At 38.0% G+C, this 14,390-nt stretch overlaps 1 protein-coding gene across 2 annotated transcripts in view; it reads left to right on the top strand.

Annotated features, from left to right (window-relative positions):
- Positions 1-14,390, top strand: part of FBXL4 (F-box and leucine rich repeat protein 4) — an 83,026-nt gene that overhangs the window by 51,065 nt on the left and 17,571 nt on the right. For both annotated transcript variants that reach the window (XM_040474225.1, XM_040474226.1), the window contains one exon: positions 14,177-14,248. In XM_040474225.1, coding sequence (XP_040330159.1) covers positions 14,177-14,248 — 72 coding nt within the window. The remainder of the gene's footprint in view (positions 1-14,176; positions 14,249-14,390) is intronic.

Here is a 14,390-nt window from a genome sequence, read left to right as displayed (position 1 = left end):
ACCCTATCACATAAACTATTGAAAAGACCAAATTAGGTCCTACGTATTTCAAAAAAAAAACAAACAAACAAACCCACACTTTATAAATTAGATGGACCTGTATAGTTGTGGAAATGATACTATAGATTTACCCAGCATAGTCCTGCACAAATATTCCCACCTTCGTCAAGTATTCTTGTATATCTTCCTAAATAGAAGTATCTTTTCCATCATGTGTGAAGGGAGATTGAGGCTGAATTATCTCTTTTACCCTTTTGATTTATTTCTGGTGAAAGGAATGTTCATTCCTAAATTAAAATCTCCTTGACGGGAAGGACCATGTTTTTGACTGTTTACTTTTTTTCACGACTAGTGCATAGAACAGCGTTCATTATAGTGAATGTACATAGTAGGTATTTAGTAAACTTCTGTTGAATGAATGAGTGATAGCTATCCCTTATCAATTCATTTTTTCATTAGTAGATAAGCATATCTATTGAACAGATGGACAGTTAGGCCTGCAACTTGAAAAACGTAGAAGAAAATATTTGAACAGATCTGTATTTGTTCAGAAGTTTTAGCCCTAAAAGATAATGCAGTATAGTTCAACCTGTTTTGTTCATTTGTTTCATGAGATCTTTTTCATTTTTTAGATGTGTTTAGGGTTGAGATGGGAACTGGTTTCATCAGAGAAATAACAAATGTCTTCTTAAAACATCAACCAAAAAGCATCACTAAATAAGCTATTTGCAGAGTCCGTGGTATACACTTGTTGGAATTCAGTAGATGCAAAGAGCAGTAAACATATGCCTAGTAAAGAACAAGCTAATACTACGATAAAGAGAGACAAAGCAGGCTGGTGTGCAGTAAGCCTACATGCATCCAAGAACGTCACAGGTGTGTGCTTGGTTGGAGAGTGGTCTGTTGTGCAACCTTATTGGGAGAAATGACCCTCCAGCCAAGACTTAGGCCTTGTTTACTGTATGATCCCAGAATGACTAGTGAAGTGGGTTGGTAAATAGGGTAATTTTCTTTGTAATGAATTTGGTGGATCTTTTAGGTGGATCTTTTAGACAAAAGGTGGGAACTTAGAACAGACAGGAAGGAAGCTTTGTTGTACTTAAGATCTTCTGCTATCCATGATGAAAGGGTAGCTATAATGTATAATGATGTATATACTATAGCTATATTATAGTATATATTTAGTATATTATATATACTAAAGCTATAGATGTATAAAGATGGGACGTACTTTGTTTCAGTCCCTTTGGTCCTTTTCTTCTCTGTTCACTAGATTCTTTTTATGTTTGATAAACACTGATTGCAAGCATTTCTCCTGCCGTATACGATGATGTCTTTTCGTGAGAGGAGGGCTGTAAAAATTTAACTCATTAAATAGACCTTGGAATACTTAAAAGGAAACCTTTAATTTCAAACTAATTTTAGACTTAAAGAAATGTAGCATAAAAAGTAGATTCCCTTACCATATGCATAATTTTTTTCCTGAACCATTTGAAAATAAATAGAAGATACAATTCTTTACTTCTAAAGGGACATGTATCTGTAACCTACTGTTAAATACTTGTGTTATGAGCTGAATTGTATCTCCCTAAAATTCATATGTTGCAGTCCTACTCCCAGTACCTCATAATGTGAGTGTGTTGGGAGCAAGGGTTTTTCAAGAGGTAATTAAGGTTATATGAGGTCATCAGGGTGGGGCCTAATCCAATATGACAGGTGTCCTTATAAGAAGAGGAGATTAGGATACAAAGAAGCACAGAGGGAAGAGCATGTGAAAACAAGGGAAGAAGAGAGGCTTGAGAAGAAGCTAACCCTTCTGACACCTCAGTTTCAGACTTCTAGCCTTCGGAATTGTGCAAAAATAAATCTCTGTTGTTAAAACTACCTAGGGCATGGTACGTTGTTGTAGCAGCCTTAATAAACTAATGCAGTTTGTAAAGGATGGCATAACAACAACTTTTTCACATATCGCATAAAAAGTGTCTTGGAGAGAGGTCATGTGCATTTACTAAAACAATGTGGATTAGCGGTGGAAGTTTGGACCTGTTTACCTTTTCTTTGTTTGTAGAAAAAAAAAATCTGGAATGGGTGTGAGATGGGGCATGATAGTAGCTCAGTAAGAATGTCATTCTGTTGCTTAGCAGCAGACAAGAAAACCAAGTGTGTTTTTTAAAAGTTGGAGTTATAAATGGAACACCTGCATCCAGTTTTGATTGCCTCACTTCAAGAATGATAGAGCATAAATTGAAAGAATCTGAAGAAGTGAAAAAACTGATTATAGGTATTGTGGGGGACTAGTGTATGACAGTAATCCGAAAGTATGGTTCAGCGACTGTTTACTTGGCCTACTAGGCAGGGACGACAGTTTCAAGGACCCCACTGGCTTCACCTTCATCAACTAGAAGACGACAAAAGTAGTTGATCTTTACTTCTCTTGGATATCAGCACTCTCCTTGTATTTTCTGCTTTCTGTACCAGTTCATTTGGCAGAGTAGATATGTAGGTAAAAATGCATCCGACCCCGTCTATTGATGAAAGCGCCTGGGCTTTCCCACTAAAGATATATAAACTGTCTTTTGAAAACAGTTTGGCTTGATTTAATGACATGGATTTGCTTTTTGACACAGAGATAATGGTGGCCTCCTTACTGCATTCTTACTTGACTTAAAGAGCACATTTTTTATACTGGGAAGTAGAAGCAGGGATGGCCTTTCCTTTAATGGAACCAGTGCAGCTAATAAACTCAAATGAAAGGGGTGGCCTCTCACTTAACGGAGTCAGTGTAGACAACCAAGACCAAGAGGAGAAACTGAAATAGAAAAAACCTATGCTGGTCATGTAAATTGACTAATGCAGGGCACCATTAGCTAACTGCCACCTAAAATGCAGTCCACTTCAGACAGATTAATTTGGCTAGATAACACATAAAACAAAAAGATTAATAATTACTTTGTTCTTAAATAGCTTAAAAGTTAAGATTTTTGATAACTTCTATATAACTGAACTATCATATACTAAAGTTAACAATTTTTAAAGCCTTTAATATATGTCTCCAGGCAAGAATATATCTATACTTTTCTTTATCCTGATAGGCTTTCTAGAAGTTCCAGTGGGAATATGAGGCTTTTGGTGGGGTTGAGTATATGTGGCCTGAGAGAATAGGCTGCGGTTCATTCAGGGTCAAGAAGCCTAACTTGTCCGTGCAGTGAGGTGGGATATAGAGAGAGTGTCATCTCTTGGGGGTCAGACTTGTTATCATCCACCAGTAAATGGGGTAGAAGAAATCTACCTGGAAAGGACATCATTCATTAGAGATAGCTGATCAGCATATTCTCTCACTGTTGGCATGCCACTAGGGAAACTATAGTTACAAGACTTACTTGGTGAGTTTAGAATGAGAACACTGAGAATTAGTTATGTGACTTAAATGATTAAAGGCATCAGCACAGAACAGGTTGACACTTTCATCTCAACAGGAAGGAAAGAAGATAAATAAAGTCTTTGCACTAGTACACTCTCTTTAGACGAACAGTGTCAACCAGCATATGCCTCAGACTCCTCTTACATGCTTCTTTGACAGTCCAGCCCTTCTACCCCGCTGATTGAAACATTCTTTTTTTATATACTCAGTAAGGTTACTGTCAAGTCCAGCTGGTGTGGAAACTGCCCTGACTTTGTGACTGTAGATATCTGCCATCACCCATTATGGATTGATATGGAAATTGATCAGCCTAGTCATCTGTGAGCAAAGATGCATTCAACTGTATGATTATAGGAGAGATCCACTACAATAGTAAAATGGTTCTGAAATGAGACTACAGAGCAAGGCAAACGTGTGTGGTTTAGTCTTAGATTTTGTTCTGTCACACAGATGGGTTTTTGGAATTTAAATTATTTGAACCTTATTTTGAAACTTGTACCATATAGCCAAATTTCTGAGTCTTTGGTCTAGGGTAGCTTTAACTCTAGTTAGTTTTAGAAAGCTTTCCTTTTTTTCCTCGAAGGTAGGTGTAAGAGCTTTATTAATTTATGTCATTTATGGTCTTTAGCCTTTTCTTTTTAGAAATCAATGAGAAGTCTAACTTTTCCACCACAATGTTGATCTTAAAGTTTAAGGTATAAAAGACAAAATTATTTTCAAGTTGTGATTATGTATCATTGTATAACCTATACTGTATTGTATATTTGGACTGTATAAAAGAGAACAATTTGCAGTAGATGGTTTATAGCAAATCTCTATAAAGTAATTGAACTGAAATACTCTGGAACAATGATTGTTTCTGCATATAGTTAGTTTCAAGTGCTTTAAATAGTTCTCAAAATGCTTCAACTTTGATTCCATATTTCCCTTCCTCAAATTTATTAAGATTGGGATACTGGGGCAAAAAAAAAATTAAATTGAAGAAAGATTCATATATACAGTGTATACTTTTTTTTTTAAAGTAACGTCCGTGCCCAATGTGGGGCTTGAACTCATGACCCAGAGTTCAAGGGTCACATGCTCTACTGAGTCAGCCAGTCAGTCACCCATACATACATGTGTATTTTAAATTCTACTAATTGATTGTGTTCTTTGGATTTCTTTGGTGATACTTGTTATGCAAATTTATGAATACTCATTCAGGGAATATACTTGTATAAAATCCCATCTCATTACTCTGTTGTGTTTGAAATATATCACGGTCAGTGAATGTACATTTGTTTGTGATCAGGTGATGTCACTAGTCTCTATATTTTAGCTAATATATATCTGTAATACATAAACTTATTTTAATGTTGCTTCAATTTTTTTTTTTTAAATGTTCATTCACTTTTGAGATAGAGCACGAGTAGGGGAGAGGCAGAGAGGGAGACGGAGACACAGAATCCGAAGCAGGCTCCAGGCTCTGAGCTGTCAGCACAGAGCCTGATGCAGGGCTTGATCCCACAGACCACAAGATCATGTCCTGAGAGGAAGTCAGATGCTTAATCGACTGAGCCACCCAAGTGTCCCTATAATGTTCCTTTAGAATGCTTTCTAGGAGTCATTTTCTTAGAGTTAGAGAATACTGATTTGGAATCCCATCTTCCTATAGTAAGAGTGTTATAATTAAGGGTTAAATTCTTTACTGAAGATAAGCAACAGTTAATTTTAACTGAGCAACAAAGGTCATAAACTAGTTATAACAACTATAAACCTGTATTAATGTAAAATGGTAAACACAGTACTACAAACATTGATTAACCAATGTCTCATTGTATTATGAAATGTACACGGTATGCATAAGTAGAACTCTACTAAGCCATAAACCTGGACTGTCTAAAACTTATATGTGAGTATAATAAACATCAGTTACCATCTTACTAAGTATTTTTGCTTAGTACTTTCAAAGTCTGGAGGATAGAAGGTTATGTAGTGTATGGGTAGCATTTCTTAAAAAAAATGTGAATGAAAATTTGAGTTTCCTTCTTTTACCTCTTACTAAATTTCCTTATAGCAAGGAGAGGCATTAATAATAATTCTCTGTGACTAATAGTTACCTGTTGGATTTTGGAGCTTTTGAACAGGGTTAGTAGGTAGATTATAGGGATTCTTTTTTTAGGAACATGTATTCTACTACTAGATGCCAGCATTCACTTAGGGTATGTTTTGATAATTCTGTAGGAAAAATTAACATGGATCCAGTCACTCTTTAGTGGACTCCTTTCCATGGCAATTTAAATAAGGTTGGCCTTTGTTTAAAAATGACAAACTCATTTGAAAACGCATCTCCTGCCTTGCATTATTAAAGCTGATAACTATTTAAATAAATTGTATTTTGATTTTATAGAGCTACTCTTGTGTTCCTATTGAATTTTACTGAACTAACCAGCAGAATTTGTGGACTTCAGGACCTAATAGATATCTTAAGTCTTAAATCAGAGGTTCATACGATTTTTTCACTTTTTTATTTCTGAATGCCTTTTTCACGGCATACTTGCTAATGTAGCCTTAATCCATCCACTTGTGTGTTCTAGAAGCGCAAGTACTCAGTGTGATAGAATTGTTCTCTTAAGTAGGGGTGGGCAAACTTTTTCTGTGAAGGCCCAGATAGTAAATGTGTTAGGCCTTGCAGGTCGTATGTGTAAGTGTCGATGCATTCAACCTGCTGTTGTAGTGTAAAAATAGCCATAGACAATACATAAATGATAGGGTGTGTCATTGTTCCAGTAAAACTTTATTTACAGAAGCAGGCAGTGGGCTGGATTTGGCGTTGGGGCAGTAGTTTGTCAACTCCTGCTCTAAGTCATTGAGTTTGTGGTCTCTCCCAAATCAGACCCTTTTATATTTGGAAACAAAGAATTTCTTCTCTTTGCTTCATCATCAATAGCAGAACTTTAATTCTGAATACTAACAGCATAGAGAGAGAATATCCTAAACCTTTTCTAGGAGGAAATTGGTTAAATGGATTTAGAGAGACTGCAAACTATTGTTGTGTTTTCTAAACCTGGGTACTCCCACAGTCTCGGGCTTCTCATGAGCTCTGCTGGAGAAAGTCATGGAACTGTAAACCTGTGCTTGTTCACCTCAGTGCTTCCTGTCGGCCCTTTTCTTGATCTCTGTTGACTCCTTGTTATATTCCTCACAGCATCTCTTCCTAGGCCATCCTTGTTCCCCCTAGCCATCACCTCCATCCCCTCGTGTGGTGGTCTCAGCATGTCTCACAGCTCTTACTTAGCAAAGATGTGTGATGTCATTCAGCATGAATCTTTTATCCTATATTAGCTCCTTCTTTAAGGTGGGAATGAAAATAATAGTTCTGTCTACCATTAAATGAATTTTTAATTCCCAATTTAATGTGCAGACTATAAGTTATTGTACAATACTTGCATGAGTAAGTATAGTATGCCATGAATTCCTCTTCCACGGCTTGTAATTCCTCTAGAATGCATCTACCTTTACACAAGATGTTTCGTAGTTACGTAATTATGAGAATTTGAATTCAGAAGTGTATTGTCTGTGCCTCAAAATTATAATTGGTAAGCTAGGCAGTAAGGAATACGCGTGGCTCCTCAAAGGAATAGTCAAGACAGATTAATACGGCGTTTTTGGCAATACATTTTTTTGTCTTACTCTTACCTTTAATTAGAAGAACTGATTTAACAGGAGTTCATCTCTTGATAAAAGAGAATCTTACTGTCCCAACACAGGGGTAGTCAGAGTCAGGGGACTGTGTTACATGACTGTCCAAGCCACCCCAGGGGTTGGATGGAAATCTTAGAGAAAGGAGGGATTTGGGCCTGGGCACATACAACAAAAAGTATATAGTGACCTGGCATTGGCTGCACCTCATTGTCAGAACTGAGCCGAGCCTCTCCTGGTTCTACAGTATCTCCGGTACCACTGCAGAGCAGGACCACTGCACTTTCAGTAGAAGTCCTGGTTCTGGGGACACCTGGGTGGCTCAGTGGGATGAGTATCTGACTCTTGATTTCAGCTCAGGTCATGATCCTAGGGTCATGGGATCGAGCCCTGCGTCAGGCTCTGCTCTGAGCATGGAGCAGCCCCTCTCTCCTGCTTATGCTCACTCACTGTCTCTCTCTCCCTCTAAAAAAAGAAAAAAAAGGAAAAGTCCTGGTTCCAGACAGAGGCAGTCTGCAAGACCATTAGACAGGGAAGAATACAAAGAGTGAAGTCAGGGGATGGGAGTTCAAAGAAGCAAATGAAAGCATCCTTTAAAATGGAACAAGAAATTACGGAACATAGAGTGAAACAGCAAGAGCAAGTAGTTGTGGTAAAGAGCTAGTTAGAAATCTAGGAAATAAATGATAGTCATTATAATAAAAAATTGATTAAGTTCTAAATTGGACACAAAGATATTGCTAAATTAGAAAGGTTTGAGGAATGCACTTAAACTTGTAAAAGCTTTGAATGTCAAGCACTATTATATGTAGTTTGTATGCATTAAATATATATATGTATATACACACACACGCATATACACACACATACACATACATACGTACATGCACACATACACCTCACTTAATCCTCATAGTAATCCTGTTCATTGCCGTAATAAATATATACTGTGTCTACTCTATGTGCTAGTCACTGTATTATTTATTTATTGTTATCTATAGGCTACCCCAAAACTGAGTGGCTTGGAAAGGCTGACATTCATCATCTGACATAACTTCTCAGGAATCTGGGAGCTGTTTGGCTGGATAGTTTGGGTTCAGGGTGTCCAACAAGGTTGCACTCATCTCAGAGCTTAACTGCAGCTGGAAGACCAGCTTCCAAACTCACACCCATGGCTATTAGCAGACTTCCTCTTTAGCTGTTGGCCAGAGACCTCTGTTTCTCTCTACACGAGCCTCTCCACAGGCCTCATGAGTGTCCTTCTGACATGGCAGCTGGCTTTTCCTGACTGAGAGATGGGAACCAAGAGGAGCAATAGCCTTTTATAACAGTATTAGTCAGGGTTCTCCAAAGACATAGAAATAAGAGGGTGTGTGTGTGGGTGTGTGTGTGTGTGTGTGTGTGTGTGTATAGCTTTATTCTAAGGAACTGGCCTACATGATTATGGAGGCTGGCAAGTCAAAAAGCCCACAGGATAAGTCAGCAAGCTGGAGACTCAGAGAGCCAATGGTGTAGTTCAGTCCAAGTTCAATGGCCTGAAAACCAGGAGAGCCAGTGTTTCTGGTCTGAAGGCTGGCAGACTTGAGACCCAGGAAGAGTCGATGTTTCAGTTTCAGTCTGAAGTCAGGAATAAGCTGATGTCCCAGGTTGAAGGATACCAGGCAGGAAGAATTCTCTCAACTTGGAGGAGAGTCAGCTTTTTGTTCTATTCTGATCTTTGACGGCTAGATGAGGCCCATCCACATTAGGGAGTAATCTGCTTTCAGTCTGCTGATTTATCTGTAGATGAATGTTCATCTCATTCAAGAACTCCCTCTCAGAAACACCCAGAATAATGTTTGACCAAATATCTGGGCACCCTGTGGCCCAGGCACATTGACACATAAATTAATCATCACAATAACCTAACATACCATCACTCTGCTATGTTCTTTTTGTTAGAAACAAATCACTAGATCCAGCCCCCACTCAAAGGGAGAGGAACTAAGTAAGCTCCATCTCTGAAAGGAAGGAGTATAGAATAAACTGTGAACATACTTTTTAAGCTACTCTGGGCACTGGTTCTTGGGAGACTCCAATGTTTATGTAATAGGAGTTCCAGAAGAAAAGAAACTGGACCAAATGATAGAGAAGCAATATTTGAAAAAAAGGATTGTTAAGGATCTTCATCTTTCTTTCTTTCTTTCTTTTTAATATTTATTTATTTTTGAGAGACAGAGCATGAGTGGGGGAGGGGCAGAGAGAGAGAAGGAGACACAGAATCTGAAGCAGGCTGCACTGCAGTCTCTGAGCAAGCTGTCAGCACAGAGCCTGATGCGGGGCTCGAACCCACAAACTGTGAGATCATGACCTGAGCCAGAGTCGGATGCTCAACCGACTGAGCTACCCAAGCGCCCCAAGAATCTTCATCTCTCATGATGACAGTTGGAGGTCTTCCAGTCAAATGTTCACTCAGGATACCAAACAGAATAAGTGAAAATAAATCTTTGGACACATTGTGATGAAATTGCAGAATATGAGATAAATGGATAAGAGCCCCCAGAGAGAAAAAATATATTACTTACAGAGGAAGACAATTAGACTGCCTAAAATTTTAAGCCTGGCTAAATTTTCACTCAGGACAGAGCGAAAATTAAAGACTAACTATGGTATTTAACTTTTTGTGACTCAGATTCCTAATTTATAAATGAGAATAACAGTATCTACCTTATAGGTTATTATCTGCTGTGTTTACTGATATATCCCAAGTGTAAACAGTGCCTAACACAGAGTAGACATTCAATAAATATTTATTAAACAAGTGTGTAGGGTTGTTGTGAGGACTAAACAATGTATATAATTTACAGCAGTACCTGACATGTTGGTAACTACTCTATAAATATGTGTTGTTAAGGTTTTACCACTCACAGACACTCGCTAAAAGAACTCTTAAAAATATTCTTCAACAAGAAGAAAAATTCAGTGAGAAGGTATCAGATATAATAGACAGTTAATGACACAGAAATTGATAAAATGCCAGTAAAGTAAATACAGTTGACCCTTGAAGAACTTGGGTTTAAACTGCATGGGTCTACTTATGTGCAGATTTTTTTTTTCCAATAAATGTAGTTCAGTACTGTACGTGTATTTTCTCGTCCTTATGATTTTCTTAAATTTTTTTTAATGTTCATTTTTGAGAGAGACAGAGACAGAGCTTGAGTGGGGGAGGGGCAGAGAGAGAGGGAGACACAGAATCTGAAGCAGGCTCCAGGCTGAGCTGTCAGCACAGATCCCAACACAGGGCTCGTGAGATCATGATCTGAGCCGAAGTCGGACGCCCAACTGACTGAGCCACCCAGACGCCCCGACATCCTTATGATTTTCTTAATGACACTTTACTATCTCTAGCTTTACTGTAAAAATACAGTATATAATACACACAGCATACAAAATATGTGTTAATTAACTATTTATGTTACTGGTAAGGCATCCCGTCAACAGTAGGCTAGTAGTAGTTAGGATATAGGGGGTCAAAAATTATACCTGCAGAGTTTTCACTGTGCAGAGGTCGGCATCCCTAACCCTGATGTTGTTCAGGGACCAACTGTATTGACCATGGGGTAAGAAAGAAAGAAAAACTGATCTTTTTGTATTACTTTTAAAAAGGTAAACTAAAATCCTCAAGGTGTTTCTAAAATTCATATCAAAGAGCAAAGGATCAAGAACAGCTAAGAGTTTTGAAGAATGAGGAAAAGGTGTTTGCCTTACCACATATATAGACTCATTCCAGATTATAATAGGAAAGACTGAAGTGTTGGTACAGGGGAAGGGCAAATAGACAAGTGAAACAAAATACCTAGAAATAGACTCATACACATATGGAAACTTGAAATATAACAGAAGACACCGCAAATAAGTGGATAAGGTGGAATCTTCAATAAATTGAACCAGGACAACTGGTTATTCTTAAGGAAAAAATGAAATTTGATATGCTCCCATGTATAAAAATCAGTTACCACCGGGTTAAAAACCCGTGTAAAAAAGAAAAACTTTAATGGTGTCATTTAAAAAAAAAAAGAAGTGGGGCGCCTGGGTGGTGCAGTCGGTTAAGCATCCGACTTCAGCCAGGTCACGATCTCGCGGTCCGTGAGTTCGAGCCCCGCGTCAGGCTCTGGGCTGATGGCTCGGAGCCTGGAGCCTGTTTCCGATGCTGTGTCTCCCTCTCTCTCTGCCCCTCCCCCGTTCATGCTCTGTTTCTCTCTGTCCCAAAAATAAATAAAAAACGTTGAAAAAAAAATTAAAAAAAAAAAAAGAAGAAAAAAAGAATATTCTCCCTTGGGTAAAGAGGGACCTTTTGGAGAAGACAACAGAATACAAACATAAAGGAAAGATTGATGTGACTATATTAAAATTTGAAGTTTCATGTTGCAGAAGATTCTATAAATAAAGCAAAAGACAAGTGTTGGATTTAGAGAATATTTGTAATGGATAAAACTGACAATGATTGGTATCCAGCATGGTAAAGAATTCCTACAAGTCAGGAAGGAAGAAACAATCTAATGGAAATAATCAGTAAAGGATATGATTAAGCAGTGTATGGAGCAGGAGATATGAGTGGCCCATAAACATATGAGAAGATCTTCAATCTCACTAGTAATCATACTAATAAATATTCTAACATTCCATGCTCATCAGATAGGCAGACATTAAAAAGGATGAAAAGATTATATGTTGGCAAAGATGTGGGGACCCAGCGCTCTTGCATTGCTAGTGGGCACGTCAATTGACGCAGGCACTCAGGAGAGCTGTTTTGCAAAATCTGATAAAGTTTAAGCATACCTAAACACCTAGAAATTCTTCCTCTGGCATGTGCTCTAGAGAAATACTCTTCTATAAAATGCACAAGGTAGCACATATAAGAATGGTTATTTTAACATTCTTTATTATGGTAAAAGTTATAAACAAACTAAATATTCACCAAATGGGAATATATGTTGCATAATGTAATAATATATACTACAGTTAACAGGTCAGTGAGCTAAAGCTGTGAGTGTCAACACAGACAAATTTCTCACAAACATTGTGGAGGAAGATGCAAAAGTATGTGCACATTTATATAAAACCCCTGTTTTTATATAAAACCTCCCTGCAGAGGGAAAGAGAGAGAGAGAGAGACAGACAGACAGACAGACAGACTGAGAATCTTAAGCAAGCTCAGTGCCCAGAGCAGAGCCTGACATGGGCTCAGTCTCATGACCATGAGATTATGACCTGAGCCGAAAGCAAGAGTCAAACCCTCAACCAACTGAGCCACCCAAGTGCCCCAAATTATATAATTTTTAAGCATGTTTTTAAGCACTGAGTGATGATAAAGGTTACCTCTAAGGAAATATATAAATGGATGGAGGGATTCACAAATAAGGATAAGCAAAGCAGTATGCTAAGATTTGATAAATCTGAGTTGCAGCTACCTGGGTATTCATTTCATTGGATTCTGTACTTGTTTGTATACCTGAGGTTTGCCATTGTAAATAGTTTAAAAATAAATTATCACCAAGTTCTTGAATGGAGTGTGCGTATAGGGGTGGGGGAAGGGGAGCCATTTATAATTTCGAATTGGCAAGAATATATGGAATTCTCTATAAAAGTTCTCTAATATGTCCTGGATCTTGCTCATGGGAAAGTCTTATCAAGCAACCTTGTCATAAGGATCTGGTATTTTAATAAAAACAAACCTGATGTCATTTTCCTATCTGTTAGTAAGTTAAAATAGCTAAGTATTATGGAGAAGCAGAAAATTAATTTATCTTGATAGATCTCTTCTAATGTCAACATTCTGAGAGCTAGATGGGATTGTCTTATAAATGTGATAAGTTGTGTTGAAACTTAGGTATAAAGTCATAAAATGAATATAAACTTTTTTTTTTAATTTTGCTTAAAGAAATGCCCAACAGTGAAACAATTAGTCTTAAGTCTAGTTTTGTTCTAGGACCTCTTGCAACTATTATTTTATTTTTGCCTTAACTAAGTTTATTTTATCTGATATAGTTCATTATTTTCTCTGGGAAAATCTTACCTGGGTTCGAACTAATGTTTTGTATCGTCATCGACACATTCTTTGTCCTTTCTCCAGCTAATACTGTTCAGGTTTTGAACACTTGGAGCAGATTAAACAGAAGTTGTACAGTGTCATCGTCATTTTTTTTAGATACGATTTAGTTGAAATGTTTAGAAAGAAATTTTTCCATATTAGTTTGAGTAGTTTTTTGTCCTAATAGAAAAAAGAAAACTAGAAATGTGAATATGTTTTGCTGCTTTTTTTTTTTTGGTAATTTTTCATGGCAGGCATTTCATCAAATGAAGTTATGACTAGAGATATTTTAGGTACCATGATTATGTAGCAGTCTAGCATATCTTTGGGTTTCTTCAGTGGTGAGACCGTTTTCATTGCACAGAGTAGATGGGCTTAAATGGCAGGAACATGACTAGAAAGTGCACGTTATATATGTTTCAGTCAGCATGTTGCTAGTGACAGGTGCTCAATGGTTGTTGGTATCCTTGTCAGCAAAGAGAATCCTTTGACATTAACGTCACCAGCTCAATCCTGATTTGGGGTGACTCTATTGGCAGCTCCATCAGGCGGCAGCTGATCAGTGAATGTCAGAGCTGCCGCTGTTCTTCAGTGTGTCACCAGGCCTCTCTGGGTTTTTGTTTTCTTACTTTTTTTTTTCTATTTTTTGAGGGAGGGGTTGTTAAGCTTGTCTTGCCGTTCAGTCTTAACCAGACTTTCAAATTGCTTTCCTTTGGGAGATGAGCTGAGAGGTCACAGGGAATATAGGTGTCTGTGGGGCCCACGAAACCATCTACGAAGTGGCGACTTACATGGAAACTAGTAATGATTACCTTGACTTCAAGCCAATCAATGGTGGGAGCACCTGGGGACTCATTAAATGGCATTTGTGGTGTCTGTAACCTCGGGTTTGAGCTCTGTTTCAAGAAAAGCGGTGACAGCCTTTAATGTCTAATTGACCTCTCCTCTTTGTTTCACTTTCTTTCGCTTTCCATATTTGCCGCCAATGTGGTCCCCGATGGCAGCAAACAGCACTGCTCAGCATTTTGAACTTCTGTTCAGAGCTTCAGCACCTTAGTTTGGGCAGTTGTGTAATGGTAAGTATTTGAAAATTCTTTACCTATACTCCATCGCTTGTTCTCTTTTTCTTCCCATGGGTGAATTTTATCCTGACCCAGCCACTCCACACTCACCCACGGCTTTTCAGATTTACGGCGAACTACCGTGTACCCTACTTTC

The sequence above is a fragment of the Herpailurus yagouaroundi genome, unplaced genomic scaffold (genome assembly GCF_014898765.1).
Source record: "Herpailurus yagouaroundi ecotype Mexico unplaced genomic scaffold, PumYag 139, whole genome shotgun sequence".
Taxonomy (NCBI): domain Eukaryota; kingdom Metazoa; phylum Chordata; class Mammalia; order Carnivora; family Felidae; genus Herpailurus; species Herpailurus yagouaroundi.
Note: the sequence above shows the minus strand (reverse complement) of the source record. Positions and strands in the feature narration are given on the sequence as shown.